This window comes from Lynx rufus, unplaced genomic scaffold (genome assembly GCF_022079265.1).
Source record: "Lynx rufus isolate CCGP_SWC_20201006 ecotype Redwood Valley unplaced genomic scaffold, mLynRuf1.p SCAF_13, whole genome shotgun sequence".
Lineage (NCBI taxonomy): Eukaryota > Metazoa > Chordata > Mammalia > Carnivora > Felidae > Lynx > Lynx rufus.
In genome coordinates this window covers 11,116,324-11,142,180 of record NW_025814827.1, presented here as the reverse complement: position 1 = coordinate 11,142,180, position 25,857 = coordinate 11,116,324, and the positions used below count along the sequence as shown (strand labels likewise).

At 40.5% G+C, this 25,857-nt stretch overlaps 1 protein-coding gene across 4 annotated transcripts in view; it reads right to left on the bottom strand.

Annotated features, from left to right (window-relative positions):
• Positions 1 to 6,653: 6,653 nt before the first annotated feature.
• The window catches only part of DPP8 (dipeptidyl peptidase 8), a 69,191-nt gene continuing 49,987 nt past the window's right edge, over positions 6,654 to 25,857 (bottom strand). For 2 of the 4 annotated variants that reach the window (XM_047074933.1, XM_047074934.1), the window contains 6 exons: positions 24,069 to 24,214; positions 18,157 to 18,303; positions 16,660 to 16,812; positions 15,237 to 15,379; positions 14,461 to 14,572; positions 6,654 to 10,856 (listed from right to left, as the gene is read on the bottom strand). In XM_047074933.1, coding sequence (XP_046930889.1) covers positions 10,734 to 10,856; positions 14,461 to 14,572; positions 15,237 to 15,379; positions 16,660 to 16,812; positions 18,157 to 18,303; positions 24,069 to 24,214 — 824 coding nt within the window. In that variant the 3' untranslated portion in view covers positions 6,654 to 10,733. Of the gene's footprint in view, positions 10,857 to 14,460; positions 14,573 to 15,236; positions 15,380 to 16,659; positions 16,813 to 17,427; positions 17,614 to 18,156; positions 18,304 to 24,068; positions 24,215 to 25,857 lie in introns of those variants that run through there. The other 2 variants (XM_047074935.1, XR_006961266.1) reach the window with 2 other exon arrangements.

Sequence of the window (25,857 nt, the reverse complement as noted above, 5' to 3'; positions counted from 1 at the left end):
GTGTTTGTTGAGTGCTGTGTACCAGATACTAGCAGGTTGGCATGCATTTTCTCGTAGCAGAGTTATAGCAGCTCCATCAAGTAGTACCATCATCAGTCCTATGTTCTAAAAGAGGAAGCTGAAGCACAGAGAGTTTAAGAAACTTGCTCAAGATCACACAGCCGAAGGTGATTCAGTGGGAGTCAGGACAGGTCAAAGCCCTCACTCCTAACTGTTGTCCTGCTGTGTGTGCCTCCATGGAGCTCACACAGCACTTGATACATTTCTCTTTGCACTTACCCTTTTTTGTTTACAGTCCATCTCCTCGCCTGGATTGAAATCTTTTGAGAGTAGAGAACGTTGTCTGGCTCCTCTGAACATCCTCAGATCCCTGGATCCCTCAGCATGAGCCATGCCCATGGCAGCTGTTCAATTCATGTTGCTTGCTAATGGATGAGTAGAGCCAGAATTAGCATTCCACTTCTGCACCATGACCTTGGGAAAGACATACAACCTCACTGAGCTCTAATTTCTTTCTCTGGGGAGTAGGGTGAGGCAGCCACAGTGGGGAATAATACTAATATCTAACTCATTGTGGAGATCAAATGGAACAAGACACTGTCATGAGGAAATATTCTGTAAGTGCTCTTACAAATTACAAATGGTAGCAGTTGGTGCTCAGAAGGCAATGTGTTCTCTGCTCATAGGCAAAACATGTTATTCCTACAAGGGCCTTACAGTTAATGATAACTTCATCCTAACCATGTGCAATATTGGAAAATCAGCCCTTGGGTCAGGCAGGTGGGAAATGTCTGAGCCCCAGGCAGAGTCTACTCACCCCCATGGCAGACTTCTGTACCCACCCTCCTTGATCACATCCCAGAAATTGCTGTTCTCCCAAGATCCCTGGGGCTGAGTCATGTTCCTCTCCCCACCCAGCATCTACCTCCTCCCCAGAGCTCAGGCCGGACAATTCAGGTCCTGGAAAGTGGACTTCTCCCACTTGCAGCCTTGCACTCTTTGGAGGAGTGGGGTTAGACCAATGGCAGGAGTGCCAACATTAGCTTCATCAACCACCTCCAGGCCCCAGTCGCATGCCAGGTCTGCGTTCGGCACTTTGGCCTCACTACGACTCTGTGAAGGAGGTATTAGAACCTCACTTTGCCCAAGATTAGAGAAGCAAAGGGTTTACTCAAAATCATGACTGTTGGACTTGACCCCAAGTCTATCAGGTTCCAAATTCTCTAGTCTTTCCCATGCTCCTCCTTCTTTCTCTGGGCAAGTTCAAGGAGATTTATATCCAAGATCCACCCAGGACATGCTTTCTCAGCATGAGCTCAGTCCCTGAAGGAGCTCAGATTTCAGGCAAACACCATATTTCCTTGATTTAAAATACATTCCTATTCACATTTTTATATTTCTGATATCAGGATCTTACAGATGGTAATATCTTAGATTTTAGGAAATTTAGTAGGTGTCCTAGAGACCGCATTCCAGTTCTCTGTTCAGCTACCAACTGGTTTTGTGCCTTTGAAGGAGTCACCTTACTTGCTTGTAGATCAGGGAGTCTAATCAGCCTGACTGTTGTCAGCTCTGCCACTTGACAGCTTGCACAGCTTTGCAATCTTCTCTGGGACTCGGGTTCCCCATATGTAAAATGATGGGAGGGGTCTCTAATTTTGTACCTCTTCTTTTAAGCTGCAGAATACATTTCCCCAGTCACAGGTAAGTAAACAGCTAAACTGCTCTGGATTAAGTAATGGCTGGAGGGCCTGGAACAGTGGGGTCTCCTCTACTCCCTTCACTTCTGTCAGGGCCATTCTGGCGGCCCCTCAGCCTTCTCAGTTTGGCAAATTCCTCTGTTGAGCCCTGGTTTGGGAGAACACTGAATGAAGACAATGCTAGAAGATCTGGGCTCAAGTATGGACTCTGAGCCACTGGGATGGTGAAGTATAATCACTTCCTGGCTCTGGGTGTCAGCTTCTCATCTGCAAAGTCAGCAGTAGATGAGATGTTTCCTAAGAATCTGTTCTGGTGCTAACATTCCACGATCACAATCTTCCAATGCTCTACCTCAAAGGTGCTTTACTTTGGTTGCATATTAGGATCACCTAGAGAGCTTATGAGAAAAATTAAAAGATGGCAGGTCTCCTCACTGCCCTCCATGTTGATGTAATTGATCATAGGAGGGACTAAGACATCAACATTGTTAAAACTCCCCAGGCAATTGTGATAGCCACCAGGGCTAAGAGGCACCACTCCTCCGATGGGGGACAGAGAATAAAAATTCCAGTGACATTTCAAAGAAAAGGTCCTGGGGCACCTGTGTGGCTCACTCATGTCTGACTCTTGATTTAGGCTCAGGTCATGATCTCACAGTTCGTGAGTTCCAGCCCCGCGTCGGGCTCTGTGCTGACATCACAGAGCCTGCTTGGGATTCTCTCTCTCCCTCTCTCTCTGTCCCTACCCCCCTCAAAATAAATAAATCAATAAACATTTTTTAAAAAATGATTCAAAACAAAGAAAGGGTCCTAAAAACTTAACTTAGGGAGAATTTGGGCTGTTTTTTGGCAGCCCTATTAAGTGAATTGGTAGATAGGTACTTGGGAACCTAAGAAGCACCATCAAAATATTCATTTGAAAATTGTTTGAAGTTTCTAATAAGCCGGTCCAGAATTTGCCAAATGCAATACAGTGCCTACTCTCAGCGTGTGTAATCTAACTGGAGAAACAGAATGAGTGGCCAAAAGTACGGTGTAAAATTAAGTGCTAAATCGGAGATGACCTTATTGAGCACTTCTGTTGCATATGCCAGGCACCAAGTTCTTCACAGCAAACAGAGTTAATTCTCACAACCATCTGTTGAGGAGGGTTCTGTTATTATTCCGATTTCCTACTTTAGGAAACTGAGGGTCAGGATGTTATGTAAACGTGCCCAAGCCCACAAAGCTAGCAAGTAGCAAAGGTTGAAGCCAGGCTCCAAAGCCAATGCAGGTATCATTTTGCCAACCCATTTATCTTTGGGTGGGGACATTCCCATAAGCTCTGTAGGGTGCCTAGAGGAACCTGGGCCTGACTTCAAAGTATATGTTCTACTAACTGGAAGAGGAACGCCTCAGGAGGCTTGTGGGGACCAAAGAGCCCAGGTGGGGGAAAGTGAGGAAAGGTCAGGTGACACGGGGCCTTGGATTGGATTAGGGCCTGGAGCAGGAAGGTGAGAATATAAAGTACATTTACGAAAGTGGCAAGTGTCCTGCTGGGTGTGCTAGTGAGGGGGGTTGGTGGGGGTGGGGGGTGGGGTGAGTTGGTCCTGAGAACCTGGAGGACAAGGGCTGTTCCTCTTCTATCTTTGTTTTCTCCTGGCCCATCAAAGGCCTGGCACTTGATCGTTACTAAATATTCGCTGAATGAAAGTTGAGAGCAGCTTCTTTGAAGTCACTTGGAATTCCTAATCTTCTCCTCCAACTCAGGCTAGAGAGCTGCTACAGTTACTCACCATGACCTTACAGGTCCTCGACTGAGGTAGGAAGGGCAGCAATAGGAATGAGGAGGAAGGGACAGTGGAGACAACGCAATTAACTGGCAGGGCCACACATCCCAAAGCTCCCAACTGCATCACATGCAGTAGCACTTACATGCATGCTTAGGGATGCAATGATGACCACATAGACCCCCAGAGACCCAGCCAACATGGAGAGTTCCTTCTACAGAAGAGCAATGTGCTTTCCAGAACCTACCTGGCCAGAGGACCTTCCTGCAGAGAATTCTCATCTGTGAATGGAATGTTAAACTAATCTATGCCACTTCTGCGGGATGCTTTTCCAGTGAGGACTGCCAGGGTGGGGTGGGGGTGGGTGAGGGGGAAGGGGCGGAGTGTGTGTGTAGAGTTCTGGGACTGGTTAATTGTTTCCCCAAACTCTGTATTTCAAGGACTCAAGTTTGGGAGCCAATTTAGAGAAAGCATCTTTCAGTAAGGAGCACACACAGCAGACTCAACAACTCAGCTGAGCCAGAGCTGAATCCCATCTAAGCCATTTCAACGGGACCTCAACCTCTTCCAGAGTGGCAAGGCCAGGGCACCAGAGCTGTGGGCAGAGCTAGGCCGATAAACGTTTAAATCCTGGTAATTCCTCGAACCACTCCAAGCCCAAAATAAAATTACAACCATGAGATTCTCATACTGCAGTTGTTTCAATTCTGTTTCCCTCGAAAGCACCATGGGATCAATCATTGTTTCCCCATAATCACTGAGTGGGTGAGGTTAGGCCAAAGGGAAGTCCAAAGGCTTCAGGGCCATAGCACTTGCCCGGACAGGACTCTGGAGCCCTGAAGCCCTACAGCCACTGGGAGGTCTGCACTTCCAACACAGTATCTGCAGGATGCTTATGGCCAGGTTGAAAGCAGATTTTTTTTTATTTTAATTTTTAAAAAATATTTTAAGTAATCTCTACATTCAAATGGGGCTCGAACTAACAACCCTGAGATCAGGAGTCACATGCTCTACCAACTGAGCCAGCCAGGCACCCAACAAAGCTGATTTGGAAAAAAAAATTTTTTATGTTTATTTATTTTTGAGAGGCAGAGACAGGGTGTGAGCAGGGAAGGGGCAGAGAGAGAGGGAAACAGAATTGGAAACAGGCTCCAAGCACTGAGCTGTCAGCACAGAGCCCCACGTGGGGCTTGAACCCACGCACTGGGACACCATGACCTGAGCTGAAGTTGGACCCTCAACTGACTGAGCCACCCAGGTGCCCCCAGAAAGCTGACTTTTTAAAAGTTTGTTTGTTTATTTATTAGAGAGAGAGAGAGAGAGAGAGAGAGAGAACCAGCAAGCAAGGGAGGGACAGAATCCCAAGCAAGCTCCATGCCCAACGCAGGGCTTGAACCCACAAACCCTGAGATCATGACGTGAGCCGAAATCAAGAGTCAACCAACTGAGCCATCCAGGAATCCCTAGAGAGCTGATTATTTTTTATTAAAAATTTTAAAGCTTATTTGAGAGAGAGAGAGAGGGAGAGAGAGAGCAGGGGATGGGCAGAGAGAAGGGGGATAGAGGATCTTAAGCAGGCTCTGCTGTCAGCACCCAGCATAGAGCTCAGTGCAGGGCTTGAACCTTTGGACTGTAAGATCATGACCTGAGCTGAGATCAAGAGTTGGACGCTTAACTGACAGAAGCACCCAGGCGCTCCTAGAAAGCTGATTTCTATTGGCAATAGATCCAGGCTAAATAGACCAAGGTAGGGGTGCCTGGCTGGCTGAGACAAAAGAGCATGACTCTTGATCTCAGGGTTGGGAGTTCAAGGCCCAATTTGGGTGGAGATTACTAAAAAACTCAGGAAAAAAAAGAGAGAGACCAAGGTAGTCTATAAAAGCGTGCCATAAATGGGATTATATGTATGCTTTAGAGCCTTGGTGGGCCTGGCTGGTTACGTCCCGCTGCAAGCAGCCTCAACAGGTTAGTTAACCCAGTGTACCCCAGTTTACCTCAGGATCATACAAATACCTTTGTGTGTGTGTGTGTGTGTGTGTGTGTGTGTGTGTGTGTCTGTGACGAGGTAAAAAGGTTAGGAAGCACGGTCTGTAGCATTACCCTGCTTAAAGATCATCTTTATTTCTAATAATTTTTGTATACAAATTAAAAGTTTAAGACCCCGGGGTGCCTGGCTGGGTCAGTTGGTAGAGCACACAACTCTTGATCTTGGGGTCATGACTTCGACCCTCACGTTGGGGGTACAGTTTACTTAAGAAAATGAACAAAGGGGGCATTAAAAAAATAATAAAGGGGCGACTGGGTGGCTCAGTCAGTTAAGTGTCCAACTTCGGCTCAGGACATGATCTCAAGGTTCATGGGTTGGAGCCCCACATGGGGCTCTGTGCTGACGGCTCAGAGCCTGGAGCCTGCTTCGGATTCTCTTTGTCCCTCCCCAACTTGCCTACTCTCTCTCTCCCTCAAAAATAAACATTTTTAAAACATAGGAAATTTTAAAAAATTCATAGGTTTATGAACCTAATACATAACACAGCAGGGGTTCTTTTGGGGTGGGGATCACCCTCCCTTTGGGAATGTGATAAAGCCAAAGCCTTTCTCCCCAGAATGCACTTCCTCTCATTCATGCAATACTTTGCATACCACCTCAGAGGATTAGAGAATCCAGCTTAAGCGTCTGTTCTGGAAGGATTATCAGACAAACCCCAAATTTACTAATTTCAGAGGAGTTCATCTTTTCTCCAGTACAGTTTCAACAGACCTGAGAATCATCAAAGAAAGCTCTGAAGAAAGTATTACACTGAACTCCCGAGAAATTTTCCAGGGAGCATGCAGAGACCACTATCAACTCCAAGTGGCATCCCTAAGAAAATCCCAGCTGTTCAGGAAGGGCACTGGCTCCAGGCACCACCTACCCTACCCCTGCAGTAGAAAGTGCTGGTCGCTGGGCACCACTGGCAGGCACAAAGCAGTTCTCGGCACACCTCCGTGTGGGTTTGGATGCATTTTTGGTAGGGTTTGTACTAGAAACCCCACGTAATCACCTTGCAGTCTTCCTTTCTCCATTGCAAGCACATGACCTTGGACACGTGTATTAATCACTCCACACTTGCCACTAATCAAGTCAAGATTGTACAAATAGGGAATGGGGCGGGGGGGGGGGGGGGGAAGGAACATTTACATCAAGTAATTTAGCAGCATCTTTATTGCAACAAAGAACCTGTAATAAAATGCAACAAAACTAATGTTTCACTTTACATGATTAAAAGCCATGTAGCTGAAAATGAGAAAACCCATAAACTTACTGGAGTGAGACATGCAATTCTTTTTATACAAGTCAATGCTTAAAACAGCAGGCACTTTATATTCTAAAATTAAAGACCTGAACTCCAATTGTGCTGAATACAACATAAATTTGTATTTGGGTTATCCAGAAACAAACATACAAATATTCCTTTTTCTCTCTGTGAGGGACTTCTGAAATGATTACCTAGAACCGTCTCTTGACGAAATAAGAGAAGCAGGAACCGGCACCTTGCACTAACGTTTCCATATTTTAGGCTGCAAGACGGATAGGTGAGGCTGGGGAGAGTTGGGAAAGTGGGAGTCAGGGAAGTTTCTTTATTCCTTCATGTCTGCTGGAAGCGGACACTCACCTCAAAATCTCAGTTAGATACGGCCATGTCTCTTTTCTTACTTCAACTAGCTCTAAGTTAGGCTCTCAGGCTTAAGCAAGCACTCTATTCTACACCCCAATTCCCAAATCCCTCACTACTAGGAAGACACATTTAGTCTAACAGTTTTAATTAACTTCAGAATGTCATATACTAATTAGAAGTACTGCTTCAGTAATAAGCATGCTTAGCATTTACTTCAGAATGGAAAAATTAACCATTTTATGTTATCTTTAAAATGTTTCATAGGAATATATTAATAAATACTTCTTTAAAAATTTGCCTTTTCTATCTATCATTTAACTACCGTGAGTCAGGGCATCCGGATGGAGTCTAGTACCAGCTGAGCAGTCACCGGCCGCGTGGCAATGGGTATATTTTCTCTTCTCTCTCTCTGTCGGTTCCTCCTCCAACAGATGAGAACATTAGATTATATCAAAGATGCAACAGCTTAAAAATTTAGGCTTCTATAATAAATGGGAGATCTTATAGGAATCATTCCACCTAAAGAGAGAATTATGTTACAGACAGGTGGGCTACACCTTCTGTAAGGAATAAAACAAGTAGTAAAAAAAGGAAGCATCAATATCTGTATCTCATTCCTTTACAAAGTAATGCATGCCTTGTGACTCCATCCTCTAGTATGAGGCTTTGGAAATGAGCCAGGAACGGCATTGAGGGAAGAACCTTCATTCCAAAACGAAATCTCCAGACAAAGAGGAGACATAGTTAGCGATACCTTTCTGCTGCTTTCAGAGTGAGAAGGGCCCAGTCATGATCACAGATGAGCAGCTGTACTTGACTATTGCTTTAGGTTTTTGTAAATCAGTCCAGTGTAAAAATCACCTATTATACTCTTAATCCAATTCCATTCTCTACAGAAGAGTCTGTGAAAGTAGCCCACAAACAACTTTGAATCACCTAGGAAAGGCGGTTAGAAATGCAGATTCCTGGTCTCCACCCAAATCAACCAAATTTAAAGTTCTAAGCGTAAGGTTCAAGACTGCATTTCTTTTTCTAAGCGTCCCAGAAGATTCTTAGATTGAGTCCTCGCCTCAACACGTAAGCCACCACCCCTGCCGATGGTTGCTCAAGTGCACCTACTTATCAAGCCTGCAAAAGCCGCCCCATTTGATACTTAACCTACTGCTTTTTGGTTCCTAACCAAAACTGTTGCTACTTTTATATACTCTTGCCTTTTAAAATGTTCCCCGTTGACAGGGTACAAATAGTTTCAGTGAGATTTCTACTGATTGCTTGGATGGACTAGGATGTTTTTCCTCATCGGTTTTTAAAATAAAACTCAAACTGTCTTTCTGCAAGTGAATTCAGCCCTGTATTTTTCCCCCTTACACAAGGAGAATGGCATTTAATGAACTGGGGATTATAACAGAGGCATTCCTTGTGATATGAGGAAAGGAGAGGGAAGATGCAAAAGGAAAACACTGGTGAATTCAAGAGCACATGAGGTTCTTTGAGGTTTGTTTTGGTAAAATGAGAGACGCCGTTTTGAAGAAATAGCTTTAACGGGCAAGAGGTTTCAAATGAGTAGATGTCTAAAAGCCACTGTATACCATTTCTACTTTGCATATTATATAAGGATAGATCCCTGGGGGCCAACCAGTTCACAAACAAAAACCACCTTCCATAGTCAGATATATACTTAAATCAAGGGGGAAAATACTTTCCTGGGAAGAAAAATTACCCAAATCAATTTAATTTAACATTGAAAAAAATATAAACAGACCTTGGCATGGGAAAATATAAACAAAGAAATCAATACATACACAGACAATAAGGAAAAGTGTGGTACCTATGATACAGTATAAATACACAAACAGCAAAACCCAATCCCCTTCCCAAGGACAGAGCCACCAGGTCACCTTGCCATTTCTGGACCTCCCCCACCTCCCACCTGGCCCTCAGTGATGAATTCACCTCTGACGCACAGTCATCATCCTTCCTGATGGAGGCTGTGCTCTCTATGGGAGAAATCTACTCTGTAGTGGTGAGAAAGAAAAACAGCAACTTTTTTGGAGCATTGTTTAAAAGTACTGGTAACAACTTTCCAAACACTGAGGCTTGTGATAAAAAGGGTCCAACTCATAGGTATCTTCTTTGCCGCTGGCAATGTGACCCATCTAACACCCCAAGACTCTAAGATGACAGACTCCAATCAGCACCTGAAAAGCCTATGAGCTCCCTTAACAGTCAAGTGCTAGGGCTAAACCAGGAAATGTCATGGCCATTCAAGAAGCTGCTTAGAGGCTTTGAACACTGAAAAAGAGAGCCATGGCTGGCTGGGGATCAGTTTGTGGTAAAGAAGTTGTCTGGAAACCTCTTTAAGCTCACAATACCTAAATTATGCTCAAATAATTTAAAAAGGATAGAGAAAGTTTAAATTTGTAAAGTTTCCAAAATTAAGAGGAAAATAACAAAAACTTAGAATTAGAGAAGTAACTAAGTAACTTTGTCTCCCTGAATAACATCGGTCTGTAACTGCGCTGGTAAGAGAGTGATTTCTTAATTCTGGTTTCTGTAACTAACATTCTAGGAGTTTCAATTTCACACCCCCCCCCAAAACTTTTTCATGAGTATTTTTGGTCAAATTATACTTCTACTTAGTTGTTAGGCAGACCCTTCTCCTCTCCCTGTCATTTTACACACCCTAGTATCCCCAACCCTACCACAATTCCCTTCCATCACCTAAAATTCTGAAACCTTTCAATGAGGAAATACCCAATGGAAACTGGCACCACTAAATTTTCTGAAGAGTAAGGTATACTTTTTCCTTTTCTTAAAGGAGAAGAAATTGCCTGCAAATATTTAAGCTCTAACCATTTAAAATTTTTCCGCCTGTAATTATCAATATTGTAAGACTAATTAAACCATGCTACATGTACAGTTACTTGCCTTTGTATGAAAGGAAAAGCCCACTCTGTCATATCAACAGAGAGAACTATTTATACTAGATACAGTTGAAATTGGCTAAAATTGGTCAGAGCTTGAATGAAACAAAATAAGTGTCTTTAGGAGGCCACTAAGTTATCCTTGAAAAATCATTAATGACTGGTTAAGTCATAGGTTTAATAGTGATTAGTTCATAACATGCTGGATACACCCCAAGCAATGAAGCATAAGCTATTCAATTACATTTAAGTGCTATCAAATCTGTAACTAGTCAGAGATTCTGGAATTGAATCAAACCAATCACTAATATCATCATATTTTAACAAACTCAGAAGTATACTGTAAAAATACACTAATTAAGTCCATGAGGTTTATAATGCTATTAGAAGTGAAAATAAGGTAGTATGGATATATGGTGCTAATGTCTTATTTCCTTCAGTGATTCTCATGGTATTGCTGGGTCCTTTAGAAATAGGTGTCATTCAATTTTGGGTGTGTATGGTTAAGGTATTAGATTACTATCCACAAGCTGTAGACGCCTGCACGGCACCGATTATACTTTCCGGAGTAGATGTTACATGGCAGGTACCAAAATGTGTTGATCAATTCCGTGTTTTCTACTGATTAAACCTCCTCGTTTGGTTAAACAGCCAGTGTATACCAGAGTTCTACACAGGTCAAAATTATATCACTTTCAGAGCAGCAATACGCGATCCAAGGTTTTCTTGAAGGTAGTGCAAAAGATGCAGTTCGTAATGTTCTCCAGATTCAGGGACTCTTATGCTGTGTCTCTCCTGAGGATAGATCTTAAACAACAACAAAAAAATCAAAATACAAAAAGTAAGAATTTAATAATACACCTCCTTCCAAAGCTTTCCAGAGAGTTTCAACAGGATTAATAATATGGAGCACAGCCTCAGATAATACACACATATATCCTATCTAGAGGCCCCTCCCTCTTTGAAAAAACATTTTATCTGAGAGAGACAGAGAGAGTGTTCGAGTGGAGCAGAGAGGCAGAGAATCTTAAGCAGGCTCCATGCTCAGCACGAGCCTGATACAGAACTGGAGCCCATGACCACCATTATGACCTGAGCAGAAATTAAGAGTCAGACACTCAACTGACTGAGCCACCCAGGCACCCCTATAATTTCCTATATACCATTAGGCTTACAGAAGGATTTATCTACAGATCATTGGGGCGCCTGGTGGCTCGACTGGTTCAGGGACCAACTCTTGATTTCAGCTCAGCACTTCGAGCCCCACATCAGGCGGTGAGCTGACAGCATGAAGCTTGCTTGGGATTCTCCCTCTCCCATTATCTTTGCCCCCCCCCCCCCCCACCGCTCACATTCTCCCTCTCTCAAAATAAATAAACTTAAACACACACACACACACACACACACACACACACACACACACACACACACAACCTCTCTATAGATCAGTGGTTCTCCAAGTATGATCTACAGACTTCTGGGGTCCTCAGAAACCCTTTCAGGGGATACATAAGGTCAAAACCACTTTCAGAACAATTTACCTTTATTCACTGTGTTGGCATTTGCACCAATAATGCAAAAGCAATGATGGGTAAAAAGTGTCAGTGCCTTAGTATGAATCAAGGCAGTGACAATAAATTGTACTACACTTGTAGTAAAAACAAAAATGCCAATTTCACTTAGGTAGCAGTAAAAATTAGAATTTTATGAAACTGCAACCCTTGAATAGTTGTCTTTTTAAATATTCTGTGGTGATAAAGTGAAAAGAGTGCAGAAAGCAAGTCTGCTCCAGGACGTCTCAAGGAGAAGCACCACAGGCCCAGCTGCAGGCCGAGATGCCACTTCGTAAACGGAGCTCCATTTTCAGTTTGGAACAATGACTGACGACCATGGTGACTCAGACCGGGGTGTCTGGCAAACACCTGCTCAAAAATGAATGAAGTGAGCTGGTCACCTCAAGGACAACACTGCTACCAATGATAAACTTTGAGCTTTTGAGGGGAAATCAGAATTTCGAAAACTTGTGGAGCGCCTGGGTGGCTCAGTCGGCTAAGCGTCCGACCTCAGCTCAGGTCACGATCTCGCAGTTCATGGGTTCGAGCCCCGTGTCGGGCTCTGTGCTGACAGCTCAGAGCCTGGAGCCTGTTTCAGATTCTGTGTCTCCCTCTCTCACTGCCCCTCCCCTGCTCATGCTGTGTCTCTCTCTGTCTCAAAAATAAACATTAAAAAAAAAAAAAAAAGAATTTTGGAGAACTTGTATCATGAGCCTCCCCCAAACTTACAAACATTTCTGGTGAGATCAGAGGTAATATTAATATATGTGACCTTAAAAATATTCTATAATGAAAGGAGTCAACATTTAGAAGACTGACGTCACACAGTGAACCAGTATTTTCCAGATGCCCAATGCATGTACAAAAGATCCATTTCAAATATAAGATCCAACAAATTTTAACGTAACAGAGTATGAAACACTTATAGATATGGCTTCAGATTCCCCACTAAAACTAACCTTTAAGAAACTAAGATTTGTCCAGTTTTGGTGTAGTATCAAAGAAGAATATCCACAATTATCCGAAAAGGCTAAAATATTCCTCCCCTTTCTTAACTACATATTCTGGGAGGCTGTAGTTTCTTCACACGGTAGTCCCCCCCTTATCTGCAGGGGGCACATTCCAAGACCAACTCTGGATTCCTGAAACTGCAGGTAGTACCAAACCCTGTATGTACTGTTCCCCCTCATCTATACATACATATGATAAGGTTTAATTTATAAGTTGGGCACAGTGAGAGATAAACAATAGCTAATAATGAAACAATCATAACAACATACTGTAATAAAAGTTATGTGAATGTGGTCTCGCTCTCAAAGTATCTTGCACTATGCTCAGTCTTCTTCTTATAATGCGAGATGATAAATGTTTATGTGATGAGATGAAGTGAGGTGAATGATGCAGGCATTGTGATAGAGCGTTAGGCCGCTATTGACCTTCTGACGCTATGTCAGATCAAGAGGATCGTCTGCTTCTGGATTGATCGCAGCTGACTGCGGGTTAGTTGAAGCCTTATAGAGTAAAACTGCACATAGTGGGAAACTACTCTCTACTTTAGCCAAAACAACAATTCCCAACAGGTTGCATGTGTTGCATATGAGCAGATAGGAGAATCTGGGTGTCTTTCTTAAGCCAGACATTAAAGGGATTTTACAAAAATGTAAAAACAATGCTACTTTTCTCATTTTTTGTTTGTTTTGGAAAATAGTTTTTCTCTCCCACAAAAACTGTGATTTGTGCTAACATACAATAGTTTATTATTGTTATTTAAAAATATATTTAAAATTTTTTTTTGTTTTGGGGCTGCCTGCCTCAGTTGGAAAAGCATGAGGCTCTTGATCTTGGGGTCATGATTTCAAGCCGCATGTTGGATGCAGACAGAGATTACTTAAGTAAATAAGTAAATTTTAAAAAAACAGAATTTTTCTTTGTTTTAATATCTTATATGAAAATGGTGACAGATACAACCCACATAAATGAAAGTTCTTTGGTATGTAAAGGGATCCTGAGACCAAAATGCTTGAAAACTGCTGCTATAGACAAATATCTCACAGTTTACTTACATAAATGTCAACTGAGACATAAAAATGGACAAAGTAGGGGCACCTGCATGGCTCAGGTGGCTAAGCATCTGACTTTGGCTCCGGTCATGATCTCACGGTTCAGGGGTTCAAGCCCCACCTAGGGCTCCGTACTGACTGCTCAGAGCCTGGAGCCTGCTTCCGTCTGTCTCCCTGGTCCGTCTGTCTGCAGCCTGTCTCCCTCTCTCTGTGCCCCTCCCCAACTCGTGTTCTGTCTCTGTCTCTCAAAAATAATAAACATTAAAAAAATTTTTTTTAAAAAGGAAAAAACAATATTTTTCATTTCTTAGGAGCACATAATCTGTGAAAGAAGTACAAAGGAGGAAGAAAGAAGGAACAAGTTTTAAAACCCCCTTTTTTTGAGTAAGGAGCAACAGAGGTGGTTACTTTGCTGCTTTCTGTTCCAATGTCAATATAATATAAAATTAAAAGATCTTTAAAAACCAATGATATCAAGTAGCACTTCCTCACCCTTCCAAGGGGAAGAAGAAAAGCAAAGGACACTGAATGGACTCCTGTCATCTTTTCCGTGATTACAAACTGAAAGCAGATACAGATACACCAGTCATATAATCTAATAGGCCAGTTTTTAGTCCAACTTCCACAGAATCTTAATTTTTATGCAACTAGAGGCACTGCTATCTATGTCTATGACTTTAGATCTCTTAAGCAGAGAGTGGCCACAGCTGAAAATTTAGCTTTACTCCATAGTTTATTATATTTCAAAGTAATCAATCACTAATCATACTTAATTCCATCAGAAGATGAAGAACTCACCTGTAAATCATAGGGCTTTCCAGCCCTCACTAAAAAACTCAGTAATATACTGGTGTGTGCAAAATGGACATTCTCATCCAAGAACCCATGTAAAAGTAGTAAACGATTTGGTCTGGAGAAATGGAAATATCAGAGGATTAGGCAAAATAGAGTATTTGGGAAAACCACTTACCTCCTTTAATCACAATTACCTATTAGTAAATATAGTTATGTAATATATACAACTATATACAGTTATATAACATAATTATATGAAAACATATAACTGTATAATAATATAATCAGTGTTAATAAAGTTAACTTCTACTATAAATGTTAAAATAAGAATTCAACATTTTCAATAAATTTATAATATATTAACCAGATACTACATGTAACAAAAGATTAAAAAAATTTTTAATATCATGTGTTCAATTTCTTATGAAGATATTAGCATATATCAATATAATAATTATAGCCTGTCCATAGGGAAAGAAAAATCATAAACATTATCCGTAAAATATATTTAAGCAGAAACAGAGTATTTTCCACCTTGAAACAGTTACGTACTTATTAAACTTCTTTCAGCACCCTCATTGCTTCAAATATAACTTATAAAAAAATCAAAGTGTATGAACTGGCCTGTAACTCAGCTCTGAGAAATAGCTATGCCACTCGAGTATTCTTTAGAATATTAGTCTTGGTTTTGCAGTATTTGTAGTTTTCATTATTATTAAAGACAAATTTTAACACTACAGTTTTAAATTTATAATCTTAACTTTAAAGCTTGAACTTACTCAGAGGGAAACTTTTCTGCTTGCATGGCCACAGATCCTAAGTAATAGCCCTGTTCATTCTGGTCAGGGTGGCCCATGTAACGTTCCGTGTAGCCTGTATCATAGAAGATCCACAGAGTGACTGGGGCCCCAGCAATAGCAACCTACATAAGACAACAATGACAATCAAGTGTGGTCCAGAAAAGAATGGCTAGCAATGAGAAAGTTTAACTACAAATTTAAAGGCTAAAATTATCCTTAGGCTTTTGCCCCACATGCCCAACTGGGGCATACATTTCTGAGTTAGGCAACTCAGAAAATCAAAGTGGAGTGCCAAGGTCAAGAATTCGATACTTTGTGAGTCAGTTAGCTTCATGTTCCACAGGCATGCCACATACCAAACCCCTAACCTGGGCTAGTTGAAATATATACACGGGACACTTTGTTGAAAGGGGAGACTGAACTAGAACATATGAATGCCTCAGTGTAAACTCATTCCTGCTACTGGGGAAAAAAAAGTGTGACAAGTGTCAGCTTTTATATCAAAAAAGCAGTCATTTCTTTCTTTTTTTTTTTTTTTTTTTCAGCCTCTACTGGGAGTACAGAATTTTTAACAAAAATTATGAATGAAATATATTTAAGCACTAAATACTTCCCTCATTTTAAGGTCCCCACAGTTTTACATTTAAATATTCTAATTATTTTGACAGCTGCAAGCCTGGGAAAATTATGACAGTTTTCAGAGTTCATTTTGTGGTTATTATAAAGCTTATGTGAATATACATGCAAGAACAAAAACTCTATTATTTTAATTCTTAAAAATTATTTTCACTGTAAGATAAAATCATGTTATTCAAATATTAAGAAAGAAAAACACTTCACAATTGCCATTCTCTTAACAACTTTTAGCATCTTTATTTCCTTCTGGCGTATTTTTCAAAGAAGTTGTTTATAAAATTGTAACCAACATTTACATATTTAATACAGTAGTCATTCAATAAAGATTTATTTAGTACCTACTATGTGCCAAGCATTATGCTTGGCTACTGAGGATAGATACAGTGATGTGCACACAATCCTAGCCCTAAGAGCTTTCAGTCCAGTAATTAAATAAGTAATTACAATCCACATTGTGTGTGTTTTACTAATCATGGCTATCTCCCATAATCTCTGCATGTCTATAAATAGCCAATAACTGGTTATCAAGTTGACATGTGTTTTTTGTTCTAGATACAGACATAGACAAGTAAATATATATCTCACATGGCTATCACAAGTTGACAAGATCATCTATTATCTCGCATGACTGCAGATACACAAACTCTAACATTCCATAATATTGCCAACCCTGTAAGCCTTCAAAAAATAGGCATTTTCTCAGATCCTCAATTTATAGAAAATTCTACCCTTACTACAAAAAGAAGTACAATAGGAAGTCACATACCCTAAAGATATCCGACCTCTGCATTAATGCCATCAGGGAGAGATATCCTCCATAGGACCAGCCATGGATGCCCACACGATCTAAGTCAATGAAATCATATTGAGAAGCTAGATATTGGAGTCCTTCCACCTGATCGTCAATTTCTATTTGACCCTGTCAAAAAAGGGAGAACATTTCACTCATTCTGATGAATAGAAGTCTCCTTGTAAGAGTGCTTTTAAAACTGATAAATGGGTTTTACTAAAAAATACCTGTAGTTTTTAAAGAATTCATTATCAATTGACATTCTGTTGGCCGAAAAAAAATTTTTTAACTCTAGTTAGAGAGAGGGGCCTATAGCTTCCATTGCTAGCCAGTCCAGAGTTTTGTAACCCCTGAGTCATGAAGTTCTTTCCTACTAAGACCCAAACTGTTCCTGGTATATGGGTATCTCCCCTTTCCATTTGTTCTGTTGTCTGCTAAGAGGTCAGCATCTTCCTTGTAACAAGCCTTCCTATACCCAAAGACAAAAAATTAGCCCCCTTAAGTGGCTGACTAATTTTACTTCTTTTTAAAACTTAATGCACTAAAGCAGAAGGAATCACTCTTGAGGTCTTTCCTCCTATTTCCCCGTTATCGATTTCTAGGAATTGAACATACACTATTTCTTTAAAGTCCTATTAAGTCCTAATTCCTACCACCACCACCCTGTCTGTATTACTAGGCCTGCCAGTGCACACAATCTCACTTCACTGAGCCAAAAACAAAAATAAAAACAAAAAAACTTACATGAGAATACAACATAAGGTCAAAGAACTGGCTGTGGGAGAAAATCCCATGTCTTACTCAGCGTGTCCAATACACTGGCAAACACAGTAACTGCCTTACTGTGTAAAAGGAACATCGGATTCTCATCATTTCCCAAAGCAGCAGAAAGGACATGGGGCATCTCTAAAAGGTAGCATTTAAAGCTTCCTGTAGAGAGAAAGAGGCTTGTCACAAGGAAGGCACTAATCAGTTGATTTCTCTCTTCACAGAGGACAGAACAAATCTCAATTATTCCTCTCAATAGGGGACAGGATGCTGAAAACTAAATGGTGCTGCCTTCTGGCTAAGCTGGACATACCAAATAGAAAGAGAAGGTACTTCTGTGCAAAAGTGGTTCTATCTCAGCTCCCCAAAGTTACATACAGGTGGATGTGAACTAGCCTAGTGAATATCAAGTTGCATCATCCCTCCCACCCCGAACACTCTCGCTCTCCCTCCCTCTCTCTCTCCCTCCCTCTCTCTCTCTCTCTCTCTCTCTCTCTCTCACACACACACACACACACACACACACACACACACACTCTCTCTCTCTCTCTCTCTCTCTCTCTCTCTCTCTCTCTCTCTCTCTCCATCTCTTACGGCCCCTTCCCCCAACTCTCTCTCTCTCTCTCTCTCTGGGACTTCACACCAAACAATGAACCAAAAAATAGAAATGTCTTAAAAAAGAAAAATGTTTGTATGCTCACACACCATTTTATATTTAAAGGCGCCTTCAAATTTAAGCCCTCGGTGACAGGATCCCCTGTTGTCTATCACTACAACCACATAACCCAGAGAGGCTAGGGTATTCAAGCGGAAATACTTGACTCCTTTAAATCGATTATTCACCAACTGCACCTGAGGAAGAAATACAATTTCAGTGAAATTTATTATATGGTAATATAAAAAAAGCATTAAGTGACAGGATGCTGTGAAAAGTAGAAAGCTTGAATTTTTTGTATTATTTTGCTTTTAGAATGAAATTTTATTTTCTTGTGGCAAGAACACTTATCACAAGGTGTGCCCTCTTAACAAAATTTTAAATGTACAATATAGCATTATTAATTGTAGGACAGTAGGATACAAATCTCTAGAACTTATTCGTCTTGCATACTTGAGACTTTATGCTCGTTGATTAGTAACTCCCCATTTCCCCCCTCCCTGACTTGTTTTTAAATTAACTTGATATTCATTACATACAAGACAAGAGATTTAACCTATCCCATAAAAAAGTTGATAAAATCATTACCACTACCCTAAAGAACTATGCCATTCAGATGACAGAGACAAGGATCATTTTTTCCTCCCTATCTATCTCTTCTGGGATTGTCCCTGACTAGCAGTGGAAAAATTCAGTATTTTAATGAAACACTGTGACCAGCTCAGCTTCCTTTCTCCTGTGACACAAATCAGTGCAAAAGGTAGGATAATTCTTAGATCGCTTTATCACCCTAGAACCTATACCTCAAAATGACTGAGAAATTAAATGTAGTTTAGTGCCTCAACAGAGATAAACTAGTGAAAAGAGGACTTTAATTAGAGGAAAGAAGCTGAGAGAAGTTCAGTGTTGGTGGACACGAAGACCACACATTAAACTACGACAAAAACGGTTCTGGCAAAAATGAAAGAAGTTTTTTCTGGCTGAAACCAATGGGAAAACCAAGTCAGCCACAAGTTAAAAAATAATCAACACGTCTTCACACAATAACTATATACTGAGCATTTACTGGGCTGGACTGGTGTGCGTGTGCTGTGTGTCTAGAGAATCTTCTCGTTTTGAACTTCTGCATATTCAGTGCCACTGTAACCACTGCAACAACGGCCAAACTGGTCTTCCTGTTTCTACTCTTGCTCTCCTACAGTCCACTCACTTGGTAGCAGAGGGATGATTTTTAAATGTAAATTTGGTAAGACTTTATAGCTTAGCTCCCTGAAACAGTAAAGAGTTTAGATCTTATTCTAAGGTCCTTACCATTGCCTTTGAAATGTTATATTATCTGACCTTTGGCTATTTCTCTGACCTCATCTCATACCAAATCCCTACTTACTAGACTCTAACCCTATTATCAACCATATCAAGTTGACTCTAATCCCCAGGACCTTGACATTTATTTACTGTTCCCTCTGTCTGGAATACTCTTCCTTCAGATCTTTAACATGGTCATTCCTTCTCATCTTATGTACCCTCAGAGACAGTCTCTGAACTTCCTATCAGAACTTCCATTTTAGTCACTTTGCCATCGTCTTTCCCAACAATTACTATTTAAAAATTTTTTTAATTTGTTTTATTTTAATTACTTATTTTAGAGAGGGAGAGGGTGTGACTGGCAGAGAGGGGCAGATGGGGAGAGGGAGGGAGGAAGAGAAGAGAAGAGAAGAGAAGAGAAGAGAAGAGAAGAGAAGAGAAGAGAGAGGAGAGAGAGAGAATATCTCAAGCAGGCTCCATGCTCAGCACAGAGCCCAAAGTGGGGCTTGATCCTACAACCCTTTGATCATGACCTGAGATGAAATCAAGAGTCGGACACTCAAGCGACTGAGCCACCCTCCAAAGAGCACTTCCATTATATGAAGTTATATACTTTATATGTCTACTCATTTATTATTTTCCTTATTTAGCTCCATGAGGGTGGGACCTTAGTCAGACTTGTTCGCTATGGTATCCTCACTGCCTAAAATAGTACCTGGGACATACTAGGAACTCCAATAACTATTTGCTGAATGAATGAATAAAAAATACAGACAGGAGAATGATGTTTTCCCTTTCTTTAAAAAAAAATTATTTTTTAAAAACTTGAATTCCAGTATAGTTAATGATGTTTTTCCTTTCTATCTTGGGAGAAGGGGCAAAAAGGAAGGGAGCGGAAAAAAGTACTAGACGTAAAACACAAAATAACTATGTAAAGAAAACTACTTCAGTTCACTTCTTTGCCTGTTGTCATGCAAAAAAAATGGCCTCAATTGCCTGATATGAATTTCCCTTGAGAGCCAGTGTTTCTGCCTTTGTAGCCAGAGGCCTGCTACTTCTGGAAGAAGGAACTTAAACGTAATGACCTCTGGCACTGAGGATTCAAAGTTCTTCTTCAGTATCCATTCTTCAAAACCTGTGTCCTGCTATCACTTAGGTCTCTCTGTTGTGCACTTCTATTTACAGAATGTGGCACATAGGAAACATCACAAGGATTTGTTAAATGAACATTTAAAACATACAGCTGTTATCAATGAAGAGTTTACAGAACTAAGAGTTTACAGAACTAATGACTTTAACTGGAAATATTTGCTGCTTTCTTGGATTATCACTTTTGTCCAACTACAGACATTGTTGCATTTAGTGACAAAGTAATCCACTTCATGTTACAAATTGCGATACTGTTGCCAATCAACAGATTCCCACTTTGCACTGAATATACTCGGAGAAAGAACACAGTTTGGATTGCTTACAAGATTTAATCAAAGTTCACAAGGCTTTCTGTGCTATTAAAAAAGATGTGGCCTTGGGGTGCCTGGGTGGCTTAGTTGGTTAAGTGCCCAACTCTTGGTTTCAGCACAGGTCTTGATCTCAGTTTTGTGAGTTTGAGCCCCATGTTAGGCTCTATGCTGGCAGTGCTGGGCCTGCTTGGGCTTCTCCCTCTCTCCCTCTCTCTCTGCCCGCCCCCCCCCCCCCAACTTGTGCTGTCTCTGTCTTTCTCAAAATAAATAAGTAAACTTAGAAATAATAATTAAAAAAAGATCTGCTCTTGTATTAAGGAATATCTTCATAATTAACCCAAATGGAGTCAACAAGAGGATGGATAATCCCAGTGCGTTGAAGGGCCAGAGGCATTCTATCATGCAAAGTCTCTTGGGGAAATCTTGCAAACCGAACAGAGTATTCTGAGAAGAAACTGTTTCTGTAAGTGTAAGTATAGTTGTACTCATAAAATACTCTAAACAATTAAACAATTTTATTTTAACTGCATTGGCTAAGATTTTTTATTATGGTAAAATATACATAAAATTTACCATTTTGACCATTTTAAGTGTACAATTCAATGGCATTAAGTATTCACCCTGCTGTGCAACCATCACCACTATCCATTTCCAGAACCTTTTCATCACCTCAAAGAGAAACTCCGTACCTTATTCGATAACTTCCTATCCCTTCCCCAGTTCCTGGCAACCTCTATTCTACTTTCTGTCTCCATGAATTTGCTTCTTCTAGGTACCTCATACAAGTGGAGTAATACAATATTTGTCCTTTTGTGTCTGGCTTATTTCACTTAGCATAATGTCCTCAAGGTTCACCCATGCTGTACCATGTGTTAGAATCTCCTTTTTAAGGCTGCACAATGTTCCATTATATACCACGTTTTGTTTACCCATTCACATGTCAAAGGACACTTGGGGCGCTTCAGCTTTTGGCTATTGGGAATAATGCTGCAATGAACGTTGGTGTGCAAGTATCTGTCCAAGTCTCTGCTTTCAATTCTTCTGGGTATACACCCAGAAATGGAATTGCTGCATCAGACTTAACATTATGTTTAAAGAACTGCCATATTATTTGCCACAGCAGCTGCACCACTTTACATTCCCATCAGCAATGCATGAGTTCCAATTTCTCCACGTCCTCAGCAACATTTGTTATTTTCCTTTTTTCTGTCTTTTTTTTTCATAATAACTATCCTAATGAGTGTGAAGTAGTATTTCATTGTGATTTGGATTTTCATTTCCCTAATGACTAGTGGTGCTGAATATCCTTCTATGTGGGTTAGACTTTTTAAACATAATTAGTAATGAGGAATAATATAAGGATTCCTTTTGTCTTAAAAATCTACACAAGCAGTTAGTTTTTATAGTGTGTTTGTCACATACCTCATATATCACTTCTTCACTGGAAAGGAGAAACATCCTTCTTACTCAGCCTTAATATCAAAATAACGTAACAAAAACATGTAAAGCTTCTGAGAGTATCCTGTAATTTCTCTCTTGAATTTCTTTGTTTTAAGCCTTTTTTTAAAGTTTACAAAGATTCAGCTTCAAGTTTTTAATGGAAGGCTAATTTAAATGTTTATGATTTCTGTGTAGATGAGTATAATACAAATGTGAATCATGTTTGAAAAAAATCTTAACGATGGCAAAGTGATTTAACTTGATATATGATCGTCATTGCTGAGATTTTGTGGCTTATATAGTTATTTTGCTTTTATTTTTTGGATGTCCTTTTCTTTCTTTTCTTTCTCTCTCTTTCTTCCTTCCCCTTCCTCCCTCTCTCTTTCTTCCTTTCTCTCTCTCTCCCTCCCTCCCTCTTTCTTTCTCTCTCCTTTCTTTCTTTCTCTCTCTCTCTCTCTCTCTCTCTCTTTCTTTAGCTCTGGGGAGCCTGGGCAGCTCAGCGGGTTAAGTGCAGCTGGTTAAGTGTCCAACTCTTGATTTTGGCTCAGGTCATGATCTTATGGTTTGTGAGTTTGAGCCCCATGTTGGGCCCCACAGTGACAGTGTGGAGTCCACTTGCGATTCTCTCTTTCTCCTTCTCTCTCTGCCCCTCCCCTGCTCTCTTTCTCTCAAAACAAATAAACTTAAAAAAAATAATAAAGCTCTACACCCAATGTGGGGCTTGAACTCAAGACCCTGAGATCAAGAGTCGCATGCTCTACCAACTGAGCCAGCCAGGCACCCCTATTTTTTGGATATCTTAGCATCTAAATACATTTCCAAATACTGGATAACTAGGTATAATTATAAAGGATATTTACTGAGTCAAGAGCTGCACTATAAAAACAGTGTAATTATATTCTAATTTCTTCAAGGGCCCAGTTTAAGATAGTCAATAGACATTTTTAAAAAGTGCCAATTAACCAATGCACCTACCCCAAATACTTTATTTACTCTGATAGTCAACAGAATTTACTTAATATTTACATGCTAATATTTCATCCAGAAAAAGGAATATTACAGTGTAAACTCTTATAGTGTTGAATAGAAGTGTAACAGTTGCCTTAACTAGCGGATAAAAATATTCTAGTCTGCTTGAGAGATACAGACTTAGAATGGAGAGAGGTAACTCATTAGGTTACCAAGGCTTCTGCAAATATCTATTAAGATTCTTTTTACTTACCAGGACAGTTAACTATTTAATTTCATTTCCCAAACAAGATTCTTCTCTACATAAAAGACAACATATATACCTACTGACATGATATTTCATTCTCCAATGACTGTTACAGTCCTACTGTAAATTAAGAAATTGACACTTATTTACACATTAGCCATGTAACAAAATCCAACTTCTAAACAGGAATTAGAACATAAGCCAGAGTCAATAACAGCAGAGGCCCAACAATGTTCACATCTTAACTTAAACAATTGACGAGACATTTAAAATACAAATCACCCCCCCCCCAAAAAATATGTGTATACACACACACACACAAACACACACACACGTATGCATATAAATATGCCCACCTGAGAGGTGGGTGGAGGGATGAGTGAAATAGGTGATATCAGGGGATTAAGGAGTGTACTTGTGATGAGGGCTGGGTGATGTGAATTGCTGATTCACTATCCTGTACACCTGAAACTAATATAACACTGTATGTTAACAATACTGGAGTCAAAATAAAAAAATTAAAATAAATAAACAGGCCCACCTGAGGACCACCATATATGAACAGCACAGTGGGGTATTTCTTTCCAGGTTGTAGATCATGAGGTTTGTACAGCATCCCATACAATGTAAATCCAGTAGTACTTTCAAAAGAAAAAATTTCTGGAGGGGTATAGTCAGGCAGAGGACCTATGAGGAGATAACAAAAGTGAGTATGTAAAGGGAGTTCTTCACGGGAGCTCTAAAATCTGCGAGCAAGGAAAAGAAACCATAACCCACAACTCTACACACAAATAACTGACCATCTCCCTTTCAGGTGGTCAGCAAGAAATTAAGCAAAAACATTTATTTTTAAAAAAGAAAATCTACTGAACATATCACATTACCTATTTCAAAAGCAGATACAATGTATTCTGACTAGTTCATGGAGCCTAGGAGGTATTTAGATGCAGCACTATACAAATACTTAGTGCTTGGTTCAGTGTAACTTAATGATGGTTAAGCCATATATCTGATTAGAAATTGGAAGCACAAATTTAACTCAGTCAATTTAACTTGCTCATAGCAGGTGCTCAATAAACATCTGTTTCTGATCATTAGAGAATAAACCTAACCAGGACCCAGAAAAAAAGAAAGTCACAATCAGTCTTTGGTTTACCAAAGCTATAGAGACCTACCCTAAGACTGTATATTGGATGATGTTACAACCTAAGCAGAGATTGTCACCATATTACAAATCCTACTTGTGGACAACAGAACATACCCTGTGGTTTTGCATTAAGTTCTTAATCCCTTAGCACATATTCATGAGTGAAAATACTTAACAGGAAAAAGAACTTGGGGAGAAAGTAGACTAAAGATATGCAAAATTAGTCCTTTTTTTTTTTAAGAAATCAAGCATTTAAAAAATAGATAATTCCGTGTTCTTCACTCTTACATAGAACAAGCGTTCTATCTTTTATTAAGATGGCCATTGCAAATGCTTTAAAAGAAAGAAAGCTGCCACTTGGTTATTTGTTTATCTGGGAAATCATCCAAACATGTGAACAAATAGTTTTCAAGCTGATACTGTGACTATTTTATTCTTATTTTCAAAAAGGCCTTCCAGGGGCGCCTGGGTGGCGCAGTCGGTTAAGCGTCCGACTTCAGCCAGGTCACGATCTCGCGGTCCGTGAGTTCGAGCCCCGCGTCAGGCTCTGGGCTGATGGCTCGGAGCCTGGAGCCTGTTTCCGATTCTGTGTCTCCCTCTCTCTCTGCCCCTCCCCCGTTCATGCTCTGTCTCTCTCTGTCCCAAAAATAAATAAACGTTGAAAAAAAAAAATTAAAAAAAAAAAAAAAAAAAAGGCCTTCCAGGGGTGCCTGGGTGGTTCAGGCCATTGAGCATCCATCCGACTTTGGCTCAGGTCACGATCTCATGGTTCATGAGTTTGAGCCCTGCATCGGGCTCTGTGCTGTCAGTGCAGAGCCTGCTTTGGATCCTCTGTCCACCCCACCCCGCCTCTCTCTGCTCCTCTCCCACTCATGCTCTCTCTCTCTCAAAAATAAACATTAAAACAAACAAACAAACAAACAAACAAACAACAAAAAAAGGTCTTCCAGGGGGCACCTGGCTGGCTCAACTGGAAGAGTGTGCGACTTCTGATCTCAGGGTTGTGAGTTCGAGCCCTACATTGAGTGCAGAGATTACTGAACTTAAAACAAAACAGAAACAAAACAAAACAAAACACAATCTTCAAAAAGGCCTTCCAGACCTGCTCCTGCCTGAGTGGGAGGTTAATGCATCTTATTTGGTGGTTGATAGAATAGGAAGGGTGGGATCAATCAGGAACTCA